Here is a 19,426-nt window from a genome sequence, read left to right as displayed (position 1 = left end):
TGAGATGACCATGTTACTATGTTAAGGATATCTGCTCTCACTGATAGCAGCCGACAACATTAAAAACAGCCCGAAGCCAAGAATTCTCGGCACACAAGGATTACTTGCACATACACTCCTCATTATTTGAAACATTAGCCATGTTTAATACAGGCGTCCACTATATTAACAGTAAGTATATGAGAGAAGATAAGAGAAAAAGCCTAATATTTCACCCTTCAACACGAGAGCTTATCAAAGCAAAGCCTAATGCAGAGATGGTAGAGTTGTTAAATCTATACCAAAGCATCACGTTTTATTAGACAATGATGTTTTACATGCAAATTATTTCCAAAGCTCAAATGCACATCTGTGCCCAATTCAACTTCAAGTGGGCTGGGCAAAAACAAACACCCCCGTTTATTTATTTATTTATTTCAGTGTAAAAATGTAAAAGTATTCAAAAAACTGATTATTAAATAGATTATGAACAACCTGAGATATCTTAATTAAAAAATAAAGGTGATTTGAACAATTTGAAGCAGTGCGTCTAGATTCAGTCACTCTTCTGTCCAAAAATTGAGGCCTTCTTCTCACTCTGCTCCTCCTGCAGTTTTTCTCACTTTACAACACATCTACTTGGAGACTCAGCAGGGAGCCAGTTCTTGCACTCCTGACTTAATTAATGTTACAAATGCCATTTTTTTACACTTTCTTCTGAGATTTGATGACATTACAAATCAAACTGCATTGAATTACTGGATGGATTGATATATTAAACAAGTCCTGAATGATGCATAAAAGCATCCAAAGCATATTTCTTGTAAATTGCCATCCTTAAAAGCAGCTAATCATTACGGGTTGAGTCATCATGTCTGGAAAAGACTATGTCTTATTCCTGAAATCTACATCTGCATGGCTAAATAAATCCCCTCCATACTTATTTTCTCTGTTAGTCATCATTGCTGTGCTCATAGTGGTGACATATCACCTAATTAGTAATTAGTTCATGCTGAAAAAGAAGATGAGACCTGAGGCAGGTAAATATTAAAGTCAGGACGATGACGGGCGTAATCGTGTCGTGCTGGGGAGGTAGCGTGTGTCACAACAGTGTCTTTGAAGCGTTAAGCTGTAAGGCTGTGATGGTTACTCTGGGGTAGGAGGGTTCACTCGGTGTGAGGAAGAGGACATGAGCATCATACACGGTGAGTTGATGGGATGTAATGGGTCAGGATGAAAGGTGTGAGTAAATGAGAGCTGGATCCAAAGACAGAAGTGCCTGCAGTGTCACCACATCCAAAAACCACACAATCATCCGTAGAAGTGTGAGCTACCTCATTATTTGGCTTTATATCTTGAGGACAAGTTGACCTGCAGCGCATTAAAGACTTTCCCCCGCATTATACTTCCTCACCTTGCTTGAACCACTGTAATGAATTGTAAAATTACCTATTTATACCATACATATCCAGTTCAGAACATAGCTGAGCCCCTGGCATTTTTACATAATTGATCAAAATCACTGAGATAATGTTTCGGTCAATTTGATCTGGCTGCGGAAATGAAGCTTTAGTGGGAATTGAGTTATAGCCATAAGGTGTTTGATTTTTTATTAGTTGCTTCATGCACACAAACACACTCCCCTCCTTCTGTTTTTCCTCCTCAACAGTAAATTACAAACATATACAGCGCCTCAGCTTACACGATGATCTCCTCCAAGAAACTGGCACTGACCATGTGGAATTATTAACACTGCCATGTCTGTATTGTACAGTAGATCTTATACCACACGCGATCCAATCTGAATACTTCATCTTTTCTTTCGACTGCTTCCTTTAGACATCACCATAAAGTACCATCTTCCTGCATCTCACCCTATCCATAGCATGCCCCTCTCTCACCCCTTTGTCCTCCTCCACTAAATCTATGAACCTCCTCTGTGGTTTCCCTCTTCTCCCCCTGCCTGACAGCTCCATCTTCCTGCCGTCACAAGTTGGACAGCACTGGCTTGCTACCAGCAGTATCAGTGCCTGCAAGCACACAGAAATTGCTGCACAGCTGCAGTCACCGGATCATTAACTGCAACACTTCCTCTTGTTACTTTATTTTAAGGAACTATTTTAAGAATTTAAATGTTTTCTTAACTCCTTTCTACAGAAAAGCTAAAGAAAGGCTGATGGCTCAACTAATCAGTCTTCAGTGTTTTCAAATACTTCAAAGACATCTACTATAATTCTCCAAATACTCAAGCAGTAGCTTGTTATCAAGGTTATGGAGAACCAGCAAAATTATCCATCATGGAAAACCAGTAGAGCCTGAAAATGTTAATTATTCGATGGTTTATTATTTTTCTGTTACAGTAATCGAGTTAGATAATACGCTAAGAATGTTTCCGCATTTAATGGACACATTAAAAATGGCTGTTTTTTGCTGAAGTTAAGCAAAGATTGTTCATCCGTATGCAAAAGCGTTTCCTGGAATTGAAACCAAATTGATAACGCAGTGATTTGTTTACTGTGCGCTCTTGCAGCCGTGTAACGCATATCACTTTAGAGGCAGCACACTGATATACAGAGAAATCTGCACGTTGTTGTTTATGTGCTTCAGACAGCTGCTGTATATGCAGTAACAGTCAACTCTGCAAAAAGCTGTGATCAAACTTTAAAACCAATCACATGATCATACTTCAATCAGGCGAAAAACATTCGACTCTCTAAAATGGGATCTACTCTATCTATAAATATTGCAAGGATCATCTATTCATAGGGGACATTCGGTCCTTTTTATGTGTTTAACTTCTAGAGCAAACATTGTTAGGCGCCGCAGGTACAAAGCTTAAATGTCAAACAGTTGCTGAGTGTCCACAACACTTACTACTGAGCTCATTGTACCTTGAAAAATGTCCCTTAGTTACACTCAACACGTCACGTAGTGTTATTCTGAGAAGGAAGAGCTTTAGGGCTGGCGTCTCTTTCCTGAACGCACTCTCATCCATTTATAATCCTTCATCGAACACGCATGGACAATCTACAGCAGAGACTACAGACAGCATACATACTGCACATGTACAGTCGCCCACAGGCAATCTGGTAATTTAGCCATGACAATTGCGTTCACAAAAACACAAGTGGCGTGTACTTTATTTTAAAGAAAACTTTCATCTAGCTGGGATGGGATTGTCTTTGCTTACCCAGGTAACATGTTTGCACGTGCGTCTAACAATCACCATTATTGGATTATCACCAAGCTCACATTGGAGAATAAGATAACATGTTACTGACACTTTTTGCTGTCTGTCAACCATTCTTACAGCATCACTTTCATCTAAATATGAAAAGACAACCCTGAGAGAAGAAAGGTGGAAAAGTTTGCGTGATTACACAATCAATAGTACTAAAGCATTTTCCATCAAGCTAATGGCTAACTCAGTAACGGTGGTGTTTCTGTGGAGAGCATTTGCTACACTGCTGTAATTAATGTTATGGAATGGAATCATTCAACTGTGGACTTGTGCGCAGGTCTGCACGGATCAAGCATTACATAATTCAAGCACTTCTGCTATCCTGTATTGGGTCTAATGGATGTAATATTTAAGTGAAGGGCCGTGGGTGAATTTCAGTGCACTTTCACGGTGTTGTGCAGAAGTCTTGAGTCACAACTCATTTCTTTAGATTTTGCTTTTAAGGAGCCAATCAGGATTTGGTCCACGATACAATACCAACTGGAACATGTCTGATTGAGAAAGGTGGCCGACATCCAAAGTAGACCTCAAGGAATCTGGAGAAGTATTTCTGAATTTAAAGAAATTGCAAGGAAGCTTGCCAAAGAGAGTTCATGCTGTGTTGAAGAATAAAGGTGGTTATACCAAGTATTGATTGACTTTTAATTAATAAAAATATGGTTGTTTTTTTTCACACTGCATGATCTGCCCGTTGTAATGACAAGCACTACAGTTAGGTCCGTAAACACACCAACACAGTGTATTTTAAATCTAACAATTTTTATGTGATTGAAGTGCAGAAGTTAAATTCAGTACATTTTACAGCAACTTTGGGGGTAACAGACCTTTACGTCACCTATGTTCAGCAGATCAAAATCAATTGGAGAAATGACCGAGCAGCAGTTTCATGGCAGTGAGAGTTATCCATTTCTTCAATCATTCCAAATGAAGCAGACATAATATATGTAGTTAATTGTGTTGAATTTGTATGCTTTTTAATGTAATTTTAAACATGAAGCTCAAAGAGATGTCAGTGTAAGAGCAGGACGTCATCATTAGTCACATAAACCTATGAAAGACATCAAAAGCTTTAGAAGACAAAATCCATTGCATTTAAAAAAAACTGAACTTGACAGAAGACAAGTAAAGTGCACGATGACAGAATGATTTCTTTGGTTAAAATAAACACAAGAAAGTGAAATCCACCAGTTTATCCACAGGTTTGAAGGAGTGATCTGAATGTGCCGTGTTAAATGTGATTGATACCAGTAGGTTGTTGCAAGTGGAACATTAAAAATTACATTTAAGAAAATAACTTGATAAACACATATTCTTTGCACCATGACAGGAAGAATAAATCTATATAACAACTAATGCAAACTACCCGTCCAAAACACACTGGAATCACTTCACGGTTTTTACAAAAATGAACCCCCCCCCCAAAAAAAAGAAAGAAGAAAGAGAAGAAACAGTGGAGAAATCCGAATCTCTTTCCAAGAGATTTAATGTAGCCTGTGAGCTGGATCTTAGAAATGTAACATTTTAGAAATCGAAGGCCTAAAAAGTACATGAGCACTTTTAGACTGTTGCCACAGGTTTACTTTCTAAGCCCTGCGAACAAACAGGTGGTTGCCTGATTTGGTGAGTGACCGAAAGCAACATCTGTTAAGGCAGAAAAAAAAACAAGTTGAACAAACATCTCCTGCTCTCAAAGCGGCCAGTCTTCTTCATGCAGCGCATTAGCGGCCCTCAGCATCCTTCACCTTTACCCCACTTTGTGATCAGCCCTAAACTGACTGAAGGCTCCACTGCTTTCAGAGTGGTGACTGATAAAGTTGATAGCTTTTACGAGGAGCAAACACACTGACCTTTGTGGTGTTGTTGTGTAAGAGCTATTATTGGGACAAAGTAAGAGGCAGGAACAGTAGCACACATACAGTACTTGTGAATGCCAGCAGAAATGGCAAGCAAGTCTAAGTCTGTGTCGAAATTTAGCTTGCAAGAAAATACTCTGTAAAAGCAACTACTTGTTCCATGCAGAGCTGTTTTTTCTCTTAAACAAGTATAAAGAATAGGCTGCGTATGCACCAATCAGACTGCTATCAGCGAATCAAGAGCAGAAAAGATGGAGGGAAGGATAGAAACCTAAAAACAAGAAAAAACGAAGATGGATTTAGTTGGAATTTCCTCGGATACTATCGTGTCCTTTGGGAGAAATCCAAAGCTCATGATGATCACAGATCTCTCAGAAACTGTTAAGGTTGTCATCAACTGAAACTAAACTGATGAATAAAAGTGGGAGTGAAAAAAACACTTTTCACTTGGCTGAAATTAAAACTGGACGAGAAAAACAACTGTGTGCTATTTGCTTAAAAGAATTAATTAAAAATGAAAGAACAGTACAGAGAATGTTTCTACTCCCGACCTTTGCCAGTGTAGTCTAAAATATGCAACTAAATTCAAAGTTCACGCATAATTTGACGACTAAATTATGTATTATCTGGTGCAGACATTTAAAAACACAACAACGAGAACAAAAAAAAGTCAAACAAATTCTGTCTGGAAAAAAATTAACTGAATTAATGACTTCCTGTTGCAAAGGTGGGCAGTGGTTATCACTCTTTGCCTCACAACAAGTAGTTCCTGGGTTCAGATCCACCATCTGGAGTTTGCATGTTCTCCCTGTGCCTGTGTGGGTTCTCTCTGGGTAATCTGGCTTCCTCCCACAGTCCAAAGACATGCAGTTAAAGTGCCAATAGGTGTGAATAGTTGTTTGTATTAGCCCTGTGAGACAATAGTGACCTGTCCAGGGCGTACCCTGCCTCTCACCCTATTGCAGGCTCTGAGCTCGCAATATCCTCAACACATTTCTGTTTTTTCTGCAGTTTTCGAGTACCATGATGGTTTAAAACTAGCTGCACGAGCTGCAGAATGACTGGTTTTTAGTTTCAATGAGGTATGAGAAGCGCTTCCCAAAGTGTGACCTGAATAGGCCCACCTGCTCAGTGGCCTTCTCGGACATGCTGGTTACCACGACTACTGCAGAACCGAATAATTAAACTGAGCTGATGCTGCAACGATTTATCTGCAATGTGGGTGTTTAAGTGTTTCATCACGAAACAGAATTTAGCTGCGGTGGGAACAGTGACTTTATTTAGTGGGCTGTATGTGGACTTCTTGGAGAAGATCAGCAAAAGCAGTAAATGGCTTCTATGAATGCCTCTGCCAACAACAGGAGACTCTAAAGCACAGAGGCCAACATCCATGAAGATGAAAGATATACTATACATTACTCACAGGGAGTTGTGTATATAAAGTATATCTTAGGAAAAGGCACTACCATTAGATTCTGCAGTTTCCAGAGGAGCAGGCTTAAGGGGCACACAGAGAAATGTTCACTTGGGATGACATGTGTTGAGGACAAACCCCTACTAAGAAAGGCTCCGTGCAGATTGCACAGATTAGATTGCACCTCAGTGCCACTGATGTGATAAAGTTGTCCGAGGTCTCTCGACAGGAGAGGCTCAGCCTGACATGAAGCTTTTGAGATTTCAAGCATCTTCTGCAGGTACAAGTTAGTTGCAAAGATACAGCGCTTACAATTATCGAGTCAGTTCTAGAGCTTCCAATCATTTCATTTTACTGGCATGCTGGTCAGCATCAATTAGAGCTTGTATTTTTGAATTTATTAAAGATTTAACTGTGCATGTAGGTTTGTTCTCAGTAATTAAATAGTGTTTCAATGCTCAGTAATTTCATTTTAAAGTACTAATGATGCAGTCATCAAAGTAGCTTTCAGCTAGGTTAAAGCTGGGTATTGCAAGCTGTATATGCTGTATTTTCAATTAAGAAAAAGTAAGGAATGTGAAGTATTGTGTAAAAGCAGGATGTGGAAGAAGAAGTTATTGAAGGAGAGGAGAAAAGCTTAAGTTTCCTGGTCTACAACGTTATCTTCATTCCTGCGAGGCTCTGAAAACCACGGCAGATAAACGGCTGCATCAGTCGCTCCGCAGGCTGCCGGGTTTACTTTGTGTTTAACAGGTGACACGGACCCATTATGATCATTCTTCTCACTTTGTCACACACCCGTACACGTGCATTCAGCTGCTCTACTCTTGAATCATAACTAGAGATGTCGATGGGATGAAGCAAGATAAGGTCCAGACAACCTTTCTCATTTCCTGCGCTACCAAGACAGAGTGCATCATATATTTTCAATGCGAACGCATACCAAGGCCAGCAGTGGCTGCGAATGTTACGTAGGGGTTAGTAAATTACGTGAAAGAAATGCTGATTTGACTTCCGCAGCCTTATGTCTCACCTGCTAAAGCTGGAGGGGAGGCAATCACAGCTAAGTAGCCAAGATCACGTGGCTCATGTTTTTACACGTTTGTGGTACCTCTGGGTTTTTCTTAACCACTCACAAGCACACATATACAGGGAGTGCAGAATTATTAGGCAAATGAGTATTTTGTCCACATCATCCTCTTCATGCATGTTGTCTTACTCCAAGCTGTATAGGCTCGAAAGCCTACTACCAATTAAGCATATTAGGTGATGTGCATCTCTGTAATGAGAAGGGGTGTGGTCTAATGACATCAACACCCTATATCAGGTGTGCATAATTATTAGGCAACGTCCTTTCCTTTGGCAAAATGGGTCAAAAGAAGGACTTGACAGGCTCAGAAAAGTCAAAAATAGTGAGATATCTTGCAGAGGGATGCAGCAGTCTCAAAATTGCAAAGCTTCTGAAGCGTGATCATCGAACAATCAAGCGTTTCATTCAAAATAGTCAACAGGGTCGCAAGAAGCGTGTGGAAAAACCAAGGTGCAAAATAACTGCCCATGAACTGAGAAAAGTCAAGCGTGCAGCTGCCAAGATGCCACTTGCCACCAGTTTGGCCATATTTCAGAGCTGCAACATCACAGGAGTGCCCAAAAGCACAAGGTGTGCAATACTCAGAGACATGGCCAAGGTAAGAAAGGCTGAAAGACGACCACCACTGAACAAGACACACAAGCTGAAACGTCAAGACTGGGCCAAGAAATATCTCAAGACTGATTTTTCTAAGGTTTTATGGACTGATGAAATGAGAGTGAGTCTTGATGGGCCAGATGGATGGGCCCGTGGCTGGATTGGTAAAGGGCAGAGAGCTCCAGTCCGACTCAGACGCCAGCAAGGTGGAGGTGGAGTACTGGTTTGGGCTGGTATCATCAAAGATGAGCTTGTGGGGCCTTTTCGGGTTGAGGATGGAGTCAAGCTCAACTCCCAGTCCTACTGCCAGTTTCTGGAAGACACCTTCTTCAAGCAGTGGTACAGGAAGAAGTCTGCATCCTTCAAGAAAAACATGATTTTCATGCAGGACAATGCTCCATCACACGCATCCAAGTACTCCACAGCGTGGCTGGCAAGAAAGGGTATAAAAGAAGAAAAACTAATGACACGGCCACCTTGTTCACCTGATCTGAACCCCATTGAGAACCTGTGGTCCATCATCAAATGTGAGATTTACAAGGAGGGAAAACAGTACACCTCTCTGAACAGTGTCTGGGAGGCTGTGGTTGCTGCTGCACGCAATGTTGATGGTGAACAGATCAAAACACTGACAGAATCCATGGATGGCAGGCTTTTGAGTGTCCTTGCAAAGAAAGGTGGCTATATTGGTCGCTGATTTGTTTTTGTTTTGTTTTTGAATGTCAGAAATGTATATTTGTGAATGTGGAGATGTTATATTGGTTTCACTGGTAAAAATAAATAATTGAAATGGGTATATATTTGTTTTTTGTTAAGTTGCCTAATAATTATGCACAGTAATAGTCACCTGCACACACAGATATCCCCCTAAAATAGCTAAAACTAAAAACAAACTAAAAACTACTTCCAAAAACATTCAGCTTTGATATTAATGAGTTTTTTGGGTTCATTGAGAACATGGTTGTTGTTCAATAATAAAATTATTCCTCAAAAATACAAGTTGCCTAATAATTCTGCACTCCCTGTATGACACGCAAAAACTGAGCAAGCAATCATATGTGTCTAGGTTTGAACTAGAACAAGGTACTTGGATGGTACTAGGATGTAAAAAACTAAAAGAAAAGAAAACATTGTGTGTAATACACACACACACACACACACACACACACACACACACACACACACACACACACACACACACACACACACAGAAAGTGCAGCAATATGGATCACATACTTGAGCCACCACTTGATTTTATCCCTTTATTCCTCTTGTACAAAATGGACATCAAAGACAGTACAATACAAAATAGAAAAATGGCACAAGGTTACTCACAGGTTCAAATGCTTAAACACATTAAGGGCTATACAATACTGCTTTGGCATTTGAAAAAAAACATTGAATAAAGTGCAAGATTTCCATTCCTATTTTTTCCACTTAAGTACATTCACAGGTTTGCTTTGTCTTTTTTAAAAAACAAAACAAAACAAAAAACAAAAAAAAACAAGTTTCTTGTTCACAGCATTTCCAAACTCTCCCCCTAACTTGTGTTGAGACATAGGCTAATAAAGTGCAGACACAGTATGCATGAGAGACACATTCCGAACATCACGCCTGCTTTGTTTTTTGTTTTTTAAAGCATTCACTGTCAACTGTAAGCAGATTGTCGATGATTACTGGGTTTGTCTTTTTGCTCGGCCATTAACGCACACACATGCATGCTCTCTCTCTTTCTCTCTCTCTCTCTCTCTCTCTCTCTCTCTCACACACACACACACACACACACACACACGTAGCAAGCTGTAGCACCTTTTTTAGACCTCACTTGGTGACCTGGACCGATAAGCTCCCTTGGCTTGAAAGCAGCCACAGAGAAGCATGTAGATGGAGCGCTGGATCTCGGCGTTTCTGTAGGCGTAGATGATGGGGTTGATCATGGAGTTGTAGGTGGCCGGCAGCAGTGTAGCATAGGTGTACACTGACGGATACTCCCTCTCACCCACGAGACAGTAGATGGCAAAGGGAAGCCAGCTGGCACCAAAAGTCCCCAAGATGATGGCCAAAGTGGACACCCCTTTCTTGGTGGCGACATAATGCGAAGTGGCAAAAAAGTGCTGTTGGAGGGCGATCTGGTGGGCGTGGTGGCACACGATCTTGCAGATCTTGAAGTAAAGGGTCAGCATAAGCACAAAGATGGCAAAGAAGGAGGTGGCCAAGAGCATGACGTTGCTCCGGGTCAGAGGGCGGACAATGCTGCAGGAGGCCGGCTCGCCCAGGCAGTTCCAGCCGAGCACCGGCAGCAAGCCCAGGAACAGAGACACCCCCCAGGTGCCCACTAACATCAAGTGAACGTACTGCAGTGTCTTCTCTGAGAAGTATGTCAGGGCATTGTAGAGGGAGAAGTAGCGGTCTACCGTAATGGCTAAGAGGCTGCTGATGGATGCAGTGAAGGAGGCCACTAAAAAGCCTACAGTGATAAGGCTGATAGTCTCAGAGGAGATCACATACTGAAACACGAAGTTCAGAATTAATCCCATGCCGGCCAGCAGGTCGGCTGTGGCCAGGCTCCCGATCAGCACAAACATGGGAGTCCTCAGCGTGGGCGTGTAGAAGATGATTGCTACCACTATGGCGTTCTCACAGGCGATCACGGTGCCTGACATACAGAGCATGATGTCCCATGGGTTGATAGGGAAATCTAATGCGGCGGTGGAGAATTCCAGGCTGCCGTTCCGGTCCGAAGACTCAGCCTCTATCCACGGGAGAGCTTCTCCTGATGCAGGAGTCGCAGAAGAGTCGTTCACCACCAGCGACTCATTCATAGCTCCACGATGCCGTCTCTCTGTCCTGTTGGCAGCAGGAGAACAAGAAGATTGCTTTGTTAATTAAAAAGGGTCTTTTTCAAGGTGAATGTGCCTTTTAGCTTGAATTATATGAGGAGACCAAAGGACAAGTCTTATTATGAGACAGCAAGGTGGAGTAGTAAGTTTTCAAGTAACTTTGAAAAATAACTTACAAAAAATTACTTACAAAGCTTAAACCTTCTCTAAGGGAAACAAGAACAATTCTTGCTGTCTTCTAGCATACAATTTCTATTTGTTTTCACATATCAAATGCATAATATAGACATAAAAATTAATATATAGAATCAGTAATAACTTTGAATGATCCAATGTCCAGTATTCAGAGATCTGTTAAAATCAAGTAGTAGTATAATATTAATTTATAAATGAATAGAAAATAGCTGTGGGCAGATTTTCCTTTTGAAAGTTCCACTAAAGGTGCCCTGAGAGCTCTCCGTGGTCCTGAAATCACAGCAGCTCTTACCACATAAAACTCTAAAGAGACAAACGCCGTTTATAAAATCAGTCTTATCAAATAAACAGTCTATAAACCTGTTTTTCTTTCGATACTACGATTTTTTTTTTCTAAAAGGTTAAGAATACTTACCACCGTGATAAAAACCAGAGATTCTCGCTAATATCAGGAGCCGCTTCCTCCGAAAAACTCAGCAATGAAAACTGATGAAACGATTCCCGCTTTTCCGTCGATCTCTTCTTTTCACCCACTCAAGTGAAGCCCTCGTTTTTGCTGTGCTTCCCACGCATGGGATAGACACGCAGGGTAGGAGTGCCGTGAAGCATTGGCTGATGTTGAGCTCGGTGAGGAAGGTGAATGCGAGACGGAGGAGGAGGACCGGAGGGGACGATCGAGGGTGGCTTTAAAACGGAGTAACGTCACGGGCGGGAGGGAGAGAGAGAGAGAGAGAGACTTTGCACGTCTCCGTCTCTCTCTCATCGAGCCTCCTGCAGGTTCTTGCGCGCTCTCCTTACCTGAGCCTATAGAAAGCAAATTCTAAAAAGCTCGACGAAAGGCCAGTTCAGCATCCAGACTCTTCTTTTATGAAGCTACAGTGTCATGATAGACGTAGTATACAGTTTATTATTGCCTTGCCGAAGCATGCAAGGCCTCCTTTGTGAAAACAAAACAAAAACGTAATCTGTATAAAAAACCTGAATATACCTTTCAGCATTGATGGTGCCTTTCCAGATGCGCAAGCTGCCAAGTCCATAAGCACTAATGTACGATCAGAGAGTGCTGATAACAAGCTGGATGATCCCTTTCCACTTTAATCTGGGGACATGGTGTCCGTGTTTGCCAAAAAGAATTTGAGATTTTGATTCATCTGACCACAGAACAATTTTCCACTTTACTTCAGTTCATTTTAAATAACCTTTCATCCTGAGAAGAAGGGCATTATTCCTGGATCGTGTGCACACGACAGTCTGCATTTGTAGTCTGCCTTCACAAACAGTGATATCTAAAAGTTTTCCCATGCAGTCATTTCCATGGCAGACTCATGCCTGTTTTTAATGCAGTGCCACCTGACAACAAGAAGCATCCAGCATTGATTAATATTAATTCTCTGGATATTTTTGATGATATTATGTACTGCAGATTATTACATTATTTAGAAAATGTTCCAAAATTTGAAGAAAGAGGCTGCTTTTGTAGATCTGTGAACCTCTAGCCATCTTTACTTCTGAGAAGCTCTGCCTGTCTAAGATGCTCTTTTTATACCCAGTCAGGTTACTGATTAGTTCCTCCTGCAATTTTCTTTTCAGAGCCTTCTTTTCAGAACCGTACACTGACTTTTGCTAACATTTTGTTGCTCCTGTCCCAACTTTTTTATCAATCGTTTTCCTGAAATGTTTAATTTTATCACTTCAAACGTTTGATTTGTTTTCTATGTTCTGTTGTGAGTAAAATATACGTTTATGAGATTATGTTTTTATTTACATTCACACAGCATTCCTTTTTTTGTTTTTTATCAGTAACTGTAGCATTTATTTTGAGAAGGTACAGTTCTTGGCAGAAGTAATGGGATTTCAGTAAGCAACACTAAGACTAAAACCACGTGATCCATCCATCCAGCCATTAAAAGCAATTTCATTTAATTTTAGTTAGCATTTACATACAGTAAATCCAAACATTATATTTCTTGTAATGTTTGACTTGGAAGATTATCAGCTTAAGCACATGAAGGCAATCAACTGCCTTATTTTAGTAGTTCTGCTAGTTTCTTGGGGTTTGCAGTGTGGGGACTGTAGATTTACCATCTCATTTCAGCACCTTATATGTGTTTGTGTTTACAGCAGAAACAGATCCTTCTTCGTTTTTTGTGAGCATCTGTGCGCTCTGCTTAAAAGTCACACCATTTTCCACAGTTTTTCATGTAATACTGTACTGTTATAGGTACCGAGAGTGCTGCTCTTACTCCTTTAATCATTTGGTGCAACCATCACCGTCACTTTGAATTCAGTCATTATTTTTCATACTTACCTCTGGCCGTCGTTTTTGTTTGTTACATGCTTCAGCAACCTGTTGAAAGTACTTAGAAATAACATCATTTTTTTCTGTTTTGAAACAGCAAAAACTAAAGAAAGAGTGACCATCACTCTTTCTTTAGTTTTTGAATGAAAAACTAGTCATTTGAATGAAACGTTCAAATGCTGAGCGACAAGGAAAAGTAGGGGGAGATTCATGGCAGCACAGCATAGCAATATGGTAACCAGTTTTGGTTTCCAGGCAACAGCTGTTTGGCCACCTTTTGTCAGTGGACTGGGGGCTGGGTGGGGGTGTTCTCATTCATAAGCTAAGCAGTCACATGAAGTGCCTAGTGACTCATGTCAAAGACCTAGGCAGATACCCAACAACACATGAGACCAGCAACAACAACAAAAAAAATCTCAAAATAATTTTGGATTATTTTCTTTGCCTCCAGAAAATAATTGAAATACCAAAGATGGAGGCATCAAGCAGCTGAACCTTTGGTCTATTTTGGGATAATTACCAGGAATATGCTTCTCAAAAAAATATCATGCTTTTATTTCCCCCCTATGAGTGCTGAGAGGTTTCAGTGTAATGAGACACCTGCTATTAGGGACGTAACAACATGGGGAAAAAACAGGGCTTTACATAAAAAGCCTTCAAACCAGCTCATTTCAGGAAACAAATGTTAACCGTAGGCAGCCCCCCACCCACTCCTCCAGCTCGAGGAGGCAAACAGCCGTGCTCTCGTTTTAAAAAGCACGCTCCTGATCGCACATGCTCGTACGTACACAAACGCACAGGCACACGCAGTGACTCAGACCTCAATGTAAGGCCGTTGTAATGATATTCACTTACATCATGTGAGGTGAGCTGAGGAGAGAAAAGAAAGAAGATGAGAAAAGTTCATTAACATTCATTTGTGGTTGAAAAGGCTGATAAGACATTTGGCTGGAGGGAGATAAGTGGAAGTAGAAGGTGAGGCGCTGATAGAAAACAGGGATAAAACTGTGACAGATGAAGGGAGGCACTGCAGGGACGTAACACCTCAATTTACTCATAAACTTGAACTAGTTCTGACAAGAAAAACAGATGCAACCTTTACCCACAGGCTCTAACTCAAAGAAAAAAAAAAATCACCCACATATCAGATAAAGATGGCTGACCTGCCGTTCTGTACCTGTTTCTCTGGAGATGTCAACATGACCTTCATGTTACGGTAATTACGTGTTGCTAATGGTCCTAATCAGATGAACTGTAAACACAGCATTAAACCATAAATCAGAGTGTTCCTGCTTTTAAAAAAAGGAATGAGCAGATTTATCGGTTGTTTTCTTACTGTTTCAAATAAGCATTTGGTTAACGTTTAATATTAATTTTAATAAAAAACAAAATATTCCTGAAGCATTTGTTTCAATAACATTTCTACCTCCCTTTGACTTCTTGGTACATAGTTTCAAATTAGCGGTACAAATCCAATCCTGTGATTTGGACTGGACCCTTCGACAATGTTCTGGGCTCCACGACATTGGTGAGACCGCTTTTCGTCTTTACAGATAATTTTGCCCAGACTAAAGAGGAGAGAGATTTGATTTGGCTCGCTATCAGCTCTTACTTACAAATCCTACATCTCTAATAGTGTCGGGTTGCATTTATGCCTATGGAATTGTCAGCTTGCACATCTGGAAAGGCACCATCAATACTAAAAGGTATATAGAGGTATTAGTGCAACATATCCTCCCATCTAGATGACATCTTTTTCAGAGAAGGCCTTGCATGCTTCAGCAAGAAAATGTTAAACCACATACTGTATTTGTTAGAATAGCATGGCTATGTAGGAGTAGAGTCTGGGTGCTGAACACGGCTGCCCCAACCCAGATCAAACAAAAATGGGACAACTTTCCTGTCTCAAAATTCCAGCAGGTGTTCTCCTCAGTTCCCAGATGTTTACAGAGTGTTGTTTAAAAAGAGATGATGTTACACGGCAGTAAGTGCTGAAACATTGCTGTTGTGAAATTCAAATTGCCTATATTAATTTATTTTGTTACTCCTGCTCTGCCTGCGGCCCCTATTTTTTCTAACGAGGACTGTGAAAATTTTATGTCTTTTCTGCTTGCAAAAATTCGTAACGTGAGAATGAGTTTTACACACTCACCTGTTATCTCAATCTCTACCCCATCCCGGCCCATTATCTTGGATACTTTCTCTCTGGTTTCACTACCTGAGCTAGTGAAATTAGTGAATTCTGTGAAAGCATCCTCCTGTTCACTTGACATTATACCTGCATCATTATTCAAAAATGTCTTCCAGTCTATTGGCCCATGTGTGCTCACTTTCATCAACTCTTCACTGGCATCTGGTATAGTTCCGGTTTATTTTAAAAACGCTGCTATTCTCCCACTTTTAAAAAAACCTCAGCTTGACTCCTCTCTTTGGAGCAGCTACAGACCTATCTCTAAGTTACTGTTAATCGCTAAGCTTCTAGAAAAGGTTGTGGCTAGGCAGCTTATGGCAGCTCTGGACAAACATGGCATTTATGATAAGTTTCAGTCCGGTTTTCGTCAATTTCACTCCACGGAGACAGCTCTTCTTAGGGTCTCAAGTGATATCTTGATGAATAATGATGCAGGAAAATGCTCTGTTCTACTCATGTTGGACCTCACATCAGCTTTCGACACAGTTGACCATCACATCCTCATTGAAAGGCTGAAAAAATGGGTTGGTGTATCTGGAACTTGTTAAGAAATCAGTTTTACCCCAGTTCTTTTATTCGTCGAGGCATCCAGAGACGGCACCGGAACTCAGTAGTCATTTCACAAAACCATCTTTATTCATCTTCATTTAAGCATGCACTTCTAGAAGGGAAGACGAGGCCGGTGTGTCCCTCTGCAAATCTTCACTCCTTTGTCTGTGTAACACAGTTTTGTAGGGGCGACCCTATCATAAAACCCCCACGGTGTGCTGCAAACTCTGTGTCTGTGTCTATGTGCACGAGCACATGAATGCCTACATGTGCGCGTTCCCACGTGTCTATGTGAGTGCTCGTGTGTGACTGTGTACGCATACCTGTGTGTATGTGTGTGCACATGAGTGAGTGTGCGTGTGGATGTGTGTGCGTGACAGTTAAAACACTGTGGGTGTAGGTGACTCCCTAGGTCATAAAACCCATCTCCCTTCCAGACCACAGTTATCCAGTTACAAATGTTGAGACCCCCACCCAAACATTCTCTGGGGAATTTCCACTCAGCATTAACTCCTCTCTGTTTTACTTTCACAGTTGAAGTGGGGGAGGGGTCTCCTACAATCTACTCCTAAGTTCACAACACAGTGAGGCCTTTATTATATTGAGGGCAGGGTCAGTATCTCTACTATAGTTCTACATTCTATGATAACACATTTCTAAACTCTAAAATAAGCTAAACATTCCTACAAACTGCATTAGAGTGGTTCTCTTATCTCCATCACTGATACTTTTCTGTGGCAGTCTCCGATTTTAGGTCATCCTCTACCTCCCTTACTTATGGTGTCCCTCAAGGGTCAGTTTTGGGGCCTTTATTGTTTTATTTATCTTCTCCCCCTCCAGCATATAATGGGCTCTTTTGAGGACATTTCTTATCACTGTTATGCTGATGACATTCAGTTGTACGTTTCTTTTATGCCTGAGGATTTATCTAAGCTTCAGCGTCTGAATGATTGCTTAGATTTGATCAAACGTTGGATGGCTGCAAATTTCCTCCAACTCAACGAGGGGAAAACCGAAGTCCTCGTATGCGCCCCTGATAGGTTTCTATCGCAGATAGTGAAAGCCATTGGTCCTCTCTCACTTTATGTTAAATCCTCTATCAGGAATTTAGGTGTCACCTTTGACTCGAGTCTCACATTGGATGGGCATGTGAAATCTCTGGTTCGGTCTTGTTTTTATCATTTGAGAAATGTGGCTAGGCTAAGCCCGGTTTTATCTCGCTCTGAACTCGAGATTGCTATACATGCATTTATTTCGTCACGCTTGGATTATTGTAATTCGCTGTTTATGTGTCTAAGCAAAGGTTCTCTGGATCGTCTGCAGGTTGTGCAAAACGCTGCAGCTAGACTTTTGACAAAATCCTCCAAGTACTCACATCTGACACCGTTATTATCTCAGTTACACTGGCTTCCTGTTAAATTTAGAGTTGATTTTAAGATCCTGGTCTTGACCTACAGAGCTGTGCACGGACTGGCACCTGCCTACATCTTTGATCTGCTACAGCCTTATGTCCCTAGCAGGTCTTTGAGGTCATCTGATCAGGGCTTACTTGCTATAAAAAATACTAAGAGGAGGACTAAGGGGCATAGAGCTTTTGCCACTGTGGCCCCTAGACTGTGGAATTCTCTCCCTCAAGCATTAAGAACTGTGGACTCAGTAGCTGTTTTTAAAAAACAACTCAAAACTCACCTTTTTAAAACTGCTTTTGGTTAATTTTTTGCCTGTTTTATTTTCTCTTTTTAAATCTTTTTATGACTTGTAAACTTATGTGCAGCACTTTGTGACTCTGTCTTGAAAGGTGCTATATAAATAAAAATTTATTTATTTATTTATTTTTTGGTAAAACTGTTCATTTCCTAAGTTTATCTGATGCGTTTTATGTTCTACTCTTAAACTATTGCAATGCAATTTGCAAATTATTTTAACTTTTGATTGGACTATGATTACATCATTTTCAGAACTGGCATTGTATAACTCAACCCCATAGGCTGTATTCAGATTTAAAGTTGTGCGTAAATAAAGTGGTTAAAAAATTAGGTGCGTGCTATTCTTCTTGTTTAGACTTCAGTAGACTGAGTCAGCTCTTCGTGTTGTTTCATTCCTGTTATTTTCCTAGTGAATGTTGCTAATTGCTAATAAAGCTATTTAGTCAGCACTAGCCTTAGTCATAGACTGTAATTAAAACAGCCACCGTGATGTCAGCCCACTATATTTTTAAGCCTCATCAATAGGTATCAGACACCGCCATGTTGGTTCTTTGCAGCCAGAAGATATTAAATTTAGAAAAGAGAGCACAATGCCAGTCTGTTGCAGGGCTAACACAGAGAGACAGGCAGCCATTCACACTCCCTCTCACACCTGTGGGCAATTTGAAATCACCAATTAACCTAACCCTACCTATTGCACGTTTTTAGACTGTGGGAGGAAGCCAGAGGACCCAAACACAAACACAGGGAGAACGTGCAAAGTAATGAAAAAAAAAGAACAGTGATTGCCTCCACAGTCACCTCATCTCAATCCAGAAGAGCACCTTTGGGATGTGGTGGAACAGGAAATTGGCATCGTGGATGTGCTGCAGTTCTGAAGGCAAAAGGTAAACTATCCACAGAGACTAAGGCCTGGCTTTTTAATGCTGTTGTGCATTTTAATATGGGAGCCTACGAGGATCAACTTTACGATCAAGCCTGTAGCTGCCATTTTCAGGTCTGGAAGTTGCTACTTGGCAATGGCTAACAACTTCCCATAGCCCTTTTGTCTAGATATTTGGTCATGCCTAATCTCACAGGGACCTAGATGGATATGGCTATCAACATTTTTTTTTTTTTTAAATATTACAGTCTATAGTTCATTTCTATAGTTGTCTAAGGACAACTGTCTCTTAGACTTGTGCAGATTTTGAACAATCAACAAGGCAAGAGGCAAGAATTCTGTTTTAAAGGCAAAACGTATTCACATCAAAGCATTTTTTAAAACTAACATGCCTGCACGAGATCTGTGAGGATTCACTGGCACGCATATAAAGCCTTCACATATCTGTTGGCCTTGAATTAAAAGTTTGTAAAACTAAAAAGTTCAGTGAATGTAGAATCTTTATAAAGCACATAATACTCGGGACAAGAAATGTTGAGTGTATAAAAAAAAAAAAAAACGAACAAAGCATGAACACTTTTTATAATA

The 19,426-nt window shown here is 40.7% G+C and overlaps 1 protein-coding gene across 1 annotated transcript; it reads right to left on the bottom strand.

Moving 5' to 3' along the window:
* Positions 1–9,445: 9,445 nt before the first annotated feature.
* Positions 9,446–11,882, bottom strand: gpr6 (G protein-coupled receptor 6). Its single transcript, XM_004541764.5, has 2 exons — positions 11,626–11,882; positions 9,446–11,022 (listed from the first exon to the last, which is right to left on the bottom strand). The coding sequence occupies exon 2, from the start codon at positions 10,995–10,997 to the stop codon at positions 9,990–9,992; it is 1,008 nt and encodes a 335-aa protein (XP_004541821.1). The 5' UTR covers positions 10,998–11,022; positions 11,626–11,882; the 3' UTR covers positions 9,446–9,989.
* Positions 11,883–19,426: the final 7,544 nt, after the last annotated feature.

Source organism: Maylandia zebra, linkage group LG15 (genome assembly GCF_041146795.1).
Source record: "Maylandia zebra isolate NMK-2024a linkage group LG15, Mzebra_GT3a, whole genome shotgun sequence".
Classification (NCBI taxonomy): Eukaryota; Metazoa; Chordata; class Actinopteri; order Cichliformes; family Cichlidae; genus Maylandia; species Maylandia zebra.
This window is presented reverse-complemented; position numbering and strand designations above follow the sequence as displayed.

Bases quoted from the DNA above. Each gene is read 5' to 3' on its own strand.
- gpr6 (XM_004541764.5), bottom strand. From the start codon at position 10,997: ATGAATGAGTCGCTGGTGGTGAACGACTCTTCTGCGACTCCTGCATCA.